The sequence below is a fragment of the Rhipicephalus sanguineus genome, chromosome 7, assembly GCF_013339695.2.
Source record: "Rhipicephalus sanguineus isolate Rsan-2018 chromosome 7, BIME_Rsan_1.4, whole genome shotgun sequence".
Taxonomy (NCBI): Eukaryota; Metazoa; Arthropoda; class Arachnida; order Ixodida; family Ixodidae; genus Rhipicephalus; species Rhipicephalus sanguineus.
In genome coordinates, this window is record NC_051182.1 from 91,164,909 (window position 1) to 91,176,156 (window position 11,248).

The 11,248-nt window shown below is 44.3% G+C and overlaps 1 protein-coding gene across 1 annotated transcript in view; it reads left to right on the forward strand.

Annotated features, from left to right (window-relative positions):
- The first annotated feature begins 6,756 nt into the window (after window positions 1-6,756).
- Window positions 6,757-11,248, forward strand: part of LOC119398842 (mutS protein homolog 5-like) — an 8,754-nt gene continuing 4,262 nt past the window's right edge. Inside the window, exon 1 of the mRNA XM_049417442.1 lies at window positions 6,757-6,779. Within this exon, the coding sequence (XP_049273399.1) occupies window positions 6,757-6,779 (23 nt within the window). The remainder of the gene's footprint in view (window positions 6,780-11,248) is intronic.

The following is an 11,248-nucleotide window of genomic DNA, read 5'->3' on the forward strand; positions in this document are numbered from 1 at the left end:
TCGGAGGCAGTGCTGCAAAACTACGAGAGGTGTTATGAGCCCGATCCTGAAGGCACTGAAAAGCCATCTTGGGTGCAGAAGGCTTTCGTGTGGAAAGAGAGGTTCGACAGAACTTACCGAGGCGAATAAAAAGCAATAGAAGGAGATGGCTGTCGCCTGCATGTGGTCTAAGCATAATGTATAATGAACCATATGAATTTTCACGTGCATGACAACTTTCTGCGGCGCGGAAGCTGACGCGCATTAAACACTCCTACTCAGTGCAGAATTGGTGCGTTGTTTTTGCGCTAGCACTTCGCCTACGAAAGCATGGCGACTATAAATTAACGACTTGCGCGTGCTCTGAAACCTTGGTGTCAGAATGAAAAAAGAAACTCACCAAAATGGGCAGAAGGTCTTCATCAATGAACTGTTAACGAACAAAAAAATTAAGAGGTGTTCATAAACAATTCGCAGATCAATGACAGGCTCACATTGCGGTGGTTACGTCTCGAAATAAGTCTGGTCCTCGATTGTAGAACGCAATGCATTATTGAGTGTGACGCAGGCTTGTGCCTTCAAGTGTCACAGGGAAAGCAACATGGTAGAGAACTTTATTCTTGCGAATGCGCTACGAGAAGGCCATGTGTAGTTAGTATACCTGAAGAGCAGAGGAAACACGACCGTACAGTGCGTCGAATTGTCTTGTGGTCATTGATTTCACGTAGTACACCTCTAAATCGTTCTAAGTTTTGTGACTTTCTTCGATTCGTTCAGGGAATAGCACAGCATTGTGGACCATCGCCTTCGGAGCACGGATTGAAGCCCATTATTTGATTGGAAACGTTTCCGTTAAGCATAACGTAAAGTTTCACACGACCCAAAACTTTGGCATAGACAACGTACACTGACTAGAGGGCGCTTCGTAGCTCTCGTGGGACGCACAAGTGTCGCTGACATTGGTGACTAGGGCTGCGAAGCGTGGGAGGAGCGCGCACATGCGCCCGCTCCATTTCAACAATGGTTAAGGACTGGTGACGTGGTTATACACCCGCATCGCGTTCGCAACTTGGGCAGCCGCGACCCAATTTTGTTTCTTCCATCCGCTAGGTTGAGTTTTGGCGCTGCAGTCGCCTTGCAGATCTCGACTGCACGGTGCTATAGACACCTTGAGGTGGAGTCTTACCCGACTACCTGATTCTTTTCGGTAGATGTGTGTGATCCTGATAAAGGCACAATACTGAATTTTCCGTTGGACAATCCATTTAAAAAAACGCGAATTGCGGGGTTACCACTTCTATACCACGATCGGTATTCTGAGGAGATTATTTCACTACAGCGTGCCTTAAATCTTCTAAGTGGACAGTCATACTTACCGACTTACGGAATGTTACACTGTGACTGCCGACCTGCACATTGATCCATTCCTGCGGAAATAACGAAAGAAATTGAAGATAGCATGCTATCCATATCGCCAATGACGACTTTTCATCCCATGCTAAGCAGCCTATTTCACATCTGTGCAATCAAAATTCTATTAAATGTTTGATACTAACCCCGCTCATATATACTTACATAAACTCCAGACACTTTAGTGTGTCGGAGGGATCGGAAAGCATCCTAAATTGGGAAAGATTTTAATTATAGTTATCACCACAAAGCAAGTGCAAGACCCTATAAATAGGCACAAGAACCTATACGATATATCAAACGAACAAATGGTGTCCTCTATGTTTTGAGCGTCTTTGTTACATTAAAAAACAAAGTGAATTCGATGCACGCACAGAGATGTAACGAAACACTGTTTTGCTTGCCTTGCAATTAGAAAAAAGAATGAAGAAGAGAAAACGGTACATGAGATGACGTAAAAAAGCTGCTTTGCCGTTCCTAGGGAAGCTGCATGTGCAGGTAGCCTGTGCTGAAACACGGAAATGCCTCTATATTACATCTGTAATCTAGGAAGGATATGCGTACATAATTTCTTGGCTCAACAAAAAAAAAACGAAAAAAAAAGACGGCATCATCTCAAAATACTACCTGGTGCTTTACTTCATCATATTCTTCGAAACCGCGATAGGTAACGCACGCAAATAAAGACGGCGTTTATTCACCTATCATGCTAACTACCATCTGCCTGCGTTAGGAATAGCGTGTACTGCTTTTGCGCCGCACAGGTAAAAAAGCTAAAAATGGAAATTACTCAAAAGTGCATGCCACAACTCTGGTCCCGATAGTTATCAACAAGGAAGTTAAAAAAGGGCGTAGAGGCATCGTGCATAAATATTGAGCGAGGTGTAACGTGGAGGTCAACTTAGGTTTGTCCCAACCGAAGAAAGTTTCCATAAGGTAATATGAACAAAATAGAAAAAGGCAGATTGCCACGCGCATTCGTTGCTTTATTTTGATGTACTCGTGCTTCAGCCGTAAAAGCTCTTAGCAACGCTTGGGGCAGATCCCGCCGCAATGTTTGGGAACCATCGCGATTGTTTCAGATGATTCTGTTTAGATCACGCGCTAGACGCGAATAGTCAAGCTTATTCGAGAGCGCACGCGAGCACCGACGATAACGCTGGAGGGTTCGATGACTGCTGTATGACCGCCGATGATGAGATTACTCGACGGCGGACGACTGTTCTCGCCGATATGAGTGTACATCGCGAAACGCTTGTACTTCCACTTTTCATTTGCAAAGCAACAAAAGTTCGCCCAAATAAAATGTCTGTGTTTCCCAGTCCGCAAAGTTCGAGAATAGTTTGTAATCCATAAGTATAACACTGTATCGTCCGGTATAAACAAGAGCGTTGGAAAAGTGTCGTGGCTTCCTGCGACGTGTTGACTCTTGTTATATGCTTAATGAAACCTATCTAACGTATCTGCAAAAAGTTTTGATTATGTAAAAACGTTATATTTTCGCTGCTTCATGTGCGACCATCGTGACTAGTGTGGTGAATGGCGACGCTAACTAACACTCCTATATTGGCGCGCAGATAAATACTCAATAATGTGGGCGGGAGGATGGCCGCCGCCGTAGCTCAGTTGGTAGAGCATCGGGCGCGTCATCCGAAGGTTGCAGGTTCAGTCCGTGCCGGTGGAAAGTTGCATTTTATTTCACTTTATTTTGTTCACATCTATACTACAATTACTACAATACAATTAAAACAGTACAATAAACGTGCCCTATACCTTGCATGGCTTCATTGTCTGTCTTTTTCCATTAAGCTTTTATCAGCGAAACAAGCTCTCAAAATTCCCTTTTTCGTTCAGCGTTATAAATGTTTTTCATACCTGTTATGCAGCCTGCTGTTAAATATTAATGAGCACTAACAGACAATAATGCCAAGGAGAGTATAGGGGATGTCATTAGTAGTAAATGGAAGGTAAATGTGAAGAAAGAAAAGTGCACGAAAAGATGACTTGCCGCGGGCAGGGACCGAACCTGCGACCTTCGAATAACGCGTCCGATGCTCTACCAACTGAGCTACCGCGGCGGCCATCCCCCCGTCCACTTTATAGGGTATATATGTACATTTAAACATGGGAGTGTCAGTCAGCGCCACCAGTAGCCATGACGGCGAGTGTGGAACACTTTTTCTGCCTGTTGGCGTCACGTAGAAAGTGAACTTATTACGAGCTGGCAGCTGACCAATAATCCCTCGCATACTACCTGAACGCATCAAGTCTGCCAGAACGAGACCCTTGCTATGAGTGAAGGAAAGAAGTGTTAATTTCAAGGGCTCGCTTTTCTTTGTTATACACAATATTAATGAGCACTAACAGACAATAATGCCAAGGAGAGTATAGGGGATGTCATTAGTAGTAAATGGAAGGTAAATGTGAAGAAAGAAAAGTGCACGAAAAGATGACTTGCCGCGGGCAGGGACCGAACCTGCGACCTTCGAATAACGCGTCCGATGCTCTCTCTCTCTCTATATATATATATACAAATGCGCAACCGCTTCTATGGACGACCGCACACACACATATATATATATATATATATATATATATATATATAGTGGAAGAAATGAAGGAGCACACTTACGGACACTGCATATTTTTTCTCATTCAGGTTTTGGCCGTGGCACGGCCTTCGTCAGAATAAACTGAAGTACCAGCGTGCACCCGCTTTTACGGGCATCAACACGCGGGTGAAGTGAATGTACAAATTTGACAAAAACATAACAAAACAGATATAATACAGCAGGCTGGTTCAACGGCATTAACGAGCGCTTATAACGATGAACCATTGACCGCAGTAATCTCGATGGTTGAACGTGAAGAGACACGATGATAGGGATTGTTCAATATTAAAACTTCTTTGCAGATGAGGCACATTTCATTCAATATATGACAAAAATTAGAACATCAAGAGATCACAGAAAGACACGACACTTTTCCAACGCTCTCGTTAATACCGGACGATACAGTGTGAAATTGATGGATTAGAAAGGATTCTCGGAAACTTCGCGATCATGGTGCGATTTTAAGCCTGATTGTAATAGCGTCACCATGATTTTGTCAAATGAATGACCTGGCAGCCGAACATGTTTAGGCAATGGAACATGTGGCAAACTGTTAGCTTCATGTTAGCTTTAATCAGGCTTCAAATCGCACAATGATCGTGAAGTTCGAGAATCCAGCATGAAATATTTGGCTTCTCCATCTGCGCAGTCCTTCGGATCAGGTGAAATTGACGCTCGTGTGGACATATGCATGTATGAAGTAGATAACGGTGTTAACGCAGAAGTCGAACTTACCACGACAAAATTGATGAGCTGCCAATACAGGCAAACTGACGCTTGCGTTTTGGCTGCCCGAGTGTACCTGAGCAGGCGCGACTTGTTCCCCTATAAAAAACGAAAAAAAAAATCCACTCGTGCAAGCTTCTTATTTTCCGTACAGAGAAGACACCAGTCCTTGATGGCTCACAATTGAGTAAGATGTATGATTGACGATGATGTTATACCGAATAAGTTTTGTTGCGAACTTGTGTCAGTTCTGAGCTCCATAACATTCGGATGGTAAACGTTTCGAGAAATGTGCGAAATACAATGCTAGGGTTAGCAGATTATTTAAACTGCTTGAAAATAGAGTATTTTAGTTTGACGTCCTTACAGTCCGCTCTGCTCCGAGTTGGCCCGCGAGGCTGTAGCGGAGCGGCGGACGATTTTTGCGTTTTATTTATCTTTTCTCCGTTGCCGAGCGGAGCTTTTGCAGTTGCAACGCCCTCTAGCCAAGTTCAGCCTCGTTAAATAAAATGAAAAAAAGTTTTGTCACTTTTACAAAGTAATACAAATATCTATTACTCACTTGTTCACGCAGTATTCACATGGGCGCTTACAATGCGTTACCAGTCCATTTCATCAAAAAAAAAAAAAAAAAAGACTTGAAGATAGCCACGCCATAGTCAGCAATATTGCATTCCAAATCCACTCCAATCCGTTTGGATGATAACGCAGCAGCCACGTTTTCGCCAGCTGTGTCGTCTTGCTTACTTTGCGTCACTTTCCTTAATTCGGCGACTCTAAGTAAGCAGAAATGTTAGTCTATTCTAAAGCGCTTTCGCGGCTTGCGCAGCGCACACGAACGTGAAGCTGCCGTGCACGTGGGAAGCACGTTGAACACAGGAGGCAGCCATCTTGAAATGTGTGGGGAGTCGACGCACGCGTGAGGGCTGGCGCGTGCATCGACACCCCTCGCTAGCGGGAACAGCAGCGACGCTCCGCGCTCCGCTTAGGCTGCCTGTAAACGGAGAGTGGGCCTCGCTCCGCTAGCCCCCTTACGGCTAAGCGGAGGGCACATGCGCACTCGCGCCCCCGCTCCGCTTAGCTGCTGAGCGGAGCGTTAAAACGCCAAACTAAAATACTCAAATGTCTCTGTCACAGGAATCACTGTGAACACAATATTGAAACGAGTCTCTTTAAAAGTAGTAGCGGCTTTTCGGAACGTACTTTGTAAAAACAATTTACACTGAGCCGACTTGTGTGCCACAGAAATTGTACAAGCCCCACTACCCACTACGGCTCCACAAAAGATGAAGTGGCCTCGTGCGAAATCGTATGTGCCACATAAATTGGGCAATACCGCCTGCTCAACAATGATCCACTGAAGTGTCACGAAGCGGAGAATACGGCAAAAAGACGCAGGCTGCTCAAATGGCTCCTCAAGATCATGCACGAAACGACAAGCGCATGCGGCAAGCCAGGCAAGACGACGTATGTCGCGACAAAAAGATGCATGCTCCTCATACGGGAAACATTAAAACAGCATAAGCTACGTTCATGGCCCGCCAAGTGGTGTATGACCGTGAAGGAGCTCACACAGAGCATGCGGAGGTTAGAGCTCACCCAGGCATAACTGGGCGCTTAAAGCGACGCACACATGCGTAACGTAGTTCTGAAACAATTTCAATGTACCCACGCGATGGACGGAGTGATTGCCGCCCCTTTGAGTTCCACTGCTGAGCCATCTCCGAAAAGTTACTGTAAGAGTGATTTTTTGCTGCATATATCCCTAAGCTATCCACGTGCACTTTTAGTGACGTCATACATGGAACGGAAATGGCTTGCTTCAATTCTTCATTAACCCCACATATAACACTTTATTGTTAACATATGGAGCAAGCTTAAGCTCCACCTTTATTGCAACGCGATAAGGCTGTCGGGGCCATTTACATGACCTTATCATTCGCTTGTCGTGCTTCGCTTGTCGGTGCACACCTCAATCTTGCTTTGCGGGAAGACACGTGTTGTGCCCGCGACATCGGCCGTTAGAAACATGTCCTACGGCGCCTACTGCAAGTACGGTTGTGATTTACCCACTACGTCGTAATTTATCATTTGGCGAAAAGGCTAATAACCCACTCAGTGTCTGTAAGGCAGTACAGGCACCGACGAAGCTGCACACTCTGTTCTTGCTGTGGTTGATGATGACGATAAGAAATATGGCTAAGCCCCTTTGGAATTGGGTCTGCTTATGCCGCGCTATGAGCCAAGCCTTACAGGGGGGATCGACGTCTTTGTGCAATTAGAAGAATGTACATACGTTGCAGGGGCGTAGCCAGAAATTTTTTTCGGGGGGGGGGGGGGGGGTTCAACCATACTTTATGTATGCTCGTGCGTGTGTATGTATGTGTGCGTGCCTATATATGTAAGCAAAATTGAAAAATTTCGGGGGGGGGGTTTGAACCCCCCCCCTTGGCTACGCCCCTGATACGTTGGCTTACCAGGTGCGTTCACTAGAGCGGCGTCTCTATTGTAGAGAATGGCCGCATGCAACGCCGGCACTCACGTTACCGCACAGACATTCCCTTTTTTAAAACTAGATGTTAGCATCTTTCATTAGCGTGTAAGTGCGGGACAAGCAACGCTAGACTATGTGTTCTTCTGTCTAGGAGTACCTATGTAAGTGTTTGCGTTCGACATTAAAAACGTCAACTCGAACAATTAGTATGTGTTTCCTCCGCTTAATCTACCCAAAGTGTCTTACAAAGTTTTCAAATGGCGATTTTCTTTGTCCTGGTTTGACACAGACTTCAAGTTACCAGTGGCACACAACCACATACCATGGGCCGTGGTATGCAGGTATGCGCCGCGCTTGGCTGTGCGAGGAGGTTTCATGACGTAAGCGACAGGCATTTCATGCGACAGATGTCATGACCTAGAAGTCCTGAGTGTGATACACAGTCACCCTCCTACGCCACTTTGTTGTGTTGTCTTGTTCTTCCTCGTCCGTCGCCCTTGTCCCACACTGCCAGTGCTTTTATAGATAGATAGATAGATAGATAGATAGATAGATAGATAGATAGATAGATAGATAGATAGATAGATAGATAGATAGATAGATAGATAGATAGATAGATAGATAGATAGATAGATAGATAGATAGATAGATAGATAGATAGATAGATAGATAGATAGATAGAAACGCGAAACGGTGAAGGGGTTCTTGGTTTGCAAACAAATGCGTTGCGTTTATAGCCTTTCCCTTTTCACGTGCGGCGCATGTGCATGTGCCGCGGCATATAGTAAGAAGCTGAGCGCCAACAATGAATCACAGTCTATATCAACCCAGGAACAGCGAGAATGTACATTAAAGTTTTAGAAGACATTTGGCCGCGGTTACACACGAGAAATACATACCAGTTCTTCAGCTGACGATTTTATCGCAGTAGATCAAGGTCATGAAGCCATGAATTGTATGGTACAGATCGTAATTAGGCGTGTTACACCAACGGTTTGCTGTTATTGGTTGCGGTGGTGAGGCTCGTCGAGCGACAGTAGAGGTTGCAGAGTTGAATTGGCCCTCCGCTTTATAATAATCTAATAAACATTTCATATCTACTTCTATGACTCAGCAACCTGTAGTCTAGCATGCCAAGAAACGCTGCTTACTCTTCGTTTCTACAAAATTGGCTTCTGTGCAGTAACATCGGTGCCGGACCATGAAGCATCCTTACATCGCCAGTGTAGAGGACGTGCCAAGTAAACACACGATATGTACGCAACGACTGAATTTGCATAGACGCCGATCAAGAGCGCAAGACTTGGCTCAAAGCGAAAGAATGTGGCATACGCAGCAACTCGCTGGATGCCTTGCATGAAATCGATTCCTACAATGCACGGGAGCTGCTGGAATGTTTCTCTACACATGCTGCGCAATAAGTCTTTGAAGTGCGCTGGCGCTCAAATTATGTAATGAGAACGACAGCACTTACTGCTAAAACAGCGAGAATCATCCACAGAGCCATTACGGCTGCCACAGCATAGTAGAATGCGTTCAAGACGGAGCCGACGCCCCTTTGGCCTGCGAGATTCATAATGGGAAGCACGTATTTAGATCAACGTAATCTAATATTGCTATAAGCACCATCGTCCACGTTCATCAAAAAATCGTTCGACAGACAGCCCTAATGTTTATGGGTGCATTCATAATTTCTGATGATGAGAAAATGCCGCAAGCACAAAACATTAAAATCCTTTTTAATTTACTCCAAGGGAAGCAATATCATCGCCAAGAAGATCCAAATGATCTCGAGACCTTCAGTACGGTCTCTCGCGTAGTCTTATCGCTTTGGGACGTTAAGCGTTTTAAATACACACCGTGGTGTTATTCACGGTTTAGGTAATGAGCATTATAACGAGGTAACCAAACGCATCGCGTTGACTAGAGATCGAAGCTTCAGCAAGTAACAATGTTAAATATGAAAAGTCATAAAAATATATTCTTTAGACCAATCACCTTATTTTCGACTGATGTAGTGAAATATTTAAACAAAAGCACACAGAAGTATGTGACCGTCAGTCATCACATCACATATTCAAACTAAAGCGAATTGCCTCGCAGCAAGATGTTTTTTGCTGCCTAATAATTACTTGAAATGTAATTTCCGTGCCATGAATATTTTGCTGGGCTACCTAGAATATGCGTATAAAGAAGAGCTGGATTGGGTAGATTTGAAAGCCATAATTGGTGGCGAGAGTTACGGCGCTAAGCTAGGAATGAGTGAACGATGACAGCGATGAGGATTATCTTGAGGCTAGCATACACTCAGTTGCAACGTTTCAATAAAAGAACTGATTGTAAAACACAGGTAATAATCTTCACCGTTGAATAATTGATTGTATTGTAACGCTGTGAAGTTTGTTAAGGAATCTGCAACAAAATGCATCAAAAGTAAAGTCGCATTCATAATTAGGTGATGTTGTGCCCGCAGAAGGATCACTGACAAATTAGTCTTGGGCCCGGAAAATTTAGAAGCTTTTGCTATTAGCCTTAACAAAAACATGTGTTAGCATTCCGTCTGTTACACTGGCACATACTGAATTTGATTATTGGGATGTTGTTTTCGAGGCTTTAAGTGGTGACATGTAAAGTAAGAAAGAGTAGCCTCGCTTGCGTAGTGTTTGCGTACACACACTTGTGCACTTGTTTGTGTGTATTAAGGAGAAAACTCGGTCGATATCTAGCGCTACTCATGCCTTTGTGTCTTCTGTTGTGTAGGTGTGTTTGTATTTGCGCTGCTTAAATGACTGCGAATGAGCAAGAGATTTTTCTAACCATAAGGGTATTGGGGTATTTTGAGCTGTAGTCCTTTGGGAGCTAATGTCAATGAAATACTTTAGAATACAACGCTATATAAGCTAAAGGCACCGAAGAAGCACGGTTTGCGACATGCATCATACACGAGATGTTCAGCTTGCTATGAGAAAGTTAACAACAGTGCAATTTTTCGCACCTTTTATGACAAAGAGTTCCTATCCGTTCGGTTAGATAAGGTAATAACAGAAGCCGTATTTAGGCAAATTGCTTTTTGACAAATATCAATTTGACAAATGAGCATAAATTAGATGTTAAGAAGTACATTGAAAGCGTTTTTATAGTCCGTATAAATGCCTACTTCTGGTGTTTTGCCTAAATGCGCATAAATGCCTATAAATGCTATTTTCCATATTGGCGCGTATATGAACCTTACTTAGAGTCAAGTTTCGCTTTCGCGTGCAGTTTTAGACCATTATTCAAGTTACCGGGCAACATTGCCTGCTCTCGACTCTATCGGATTCAACGTAGTCCTCTAGTACAACCAAGTCCCAGAAAACACCCACTACCAGCAGTGAAGTGGGACGCACCGGCCAGCTTCTGCCCTCGCGTAAGCTGGCCGAGTGGTTGGCGAATGTGTAACCGCGGAGAACCCTAAGGGAAAGGGAGAGTGAAGAGCAAAAACGAAAGAAAAATAAAGCGTGGACGCGGCTTTTGTTTTTGTTTGTAATATACTCTTTATGGGTGTTCACCGCCCAGGGCACAAATTCGCTATATGGGATTTAACCTGGCAATAGGACGCATTCCACCCGTGTGGATTATTAGCAGTCTGGATATCTGCTTGTGCTCTGCCCTTGCCAGTCCCGCCGAAAGAAAGGAACCCAGGAGTGTGTTGATTGGAGACTGTGGACACATAACTTACCAAGCGACAGAATAAACGGAGGGACGGTGTTCTGCGAACCCCGCGGGACAAAGGACGATTGCACGGCTATGTTCAACCGCTATCACCTTTGTGCCAACATAAACAATATCTCTTTTTTTTTTTTTTCTTCGTAGATAGAGGGCGAACACGTCGTTGTGCGCAGTTATTTGTATTCATTTTAAACTCCTTGTGCCTATATTTATGATATTCGAGGCCTAAAGCATTGTTATCCCACCTATTCCTCGCGCCAGAACGCGCGTTTTTTTAATGTCTGATGATCCGGCGCTAGAAATAATACGACGTGATATT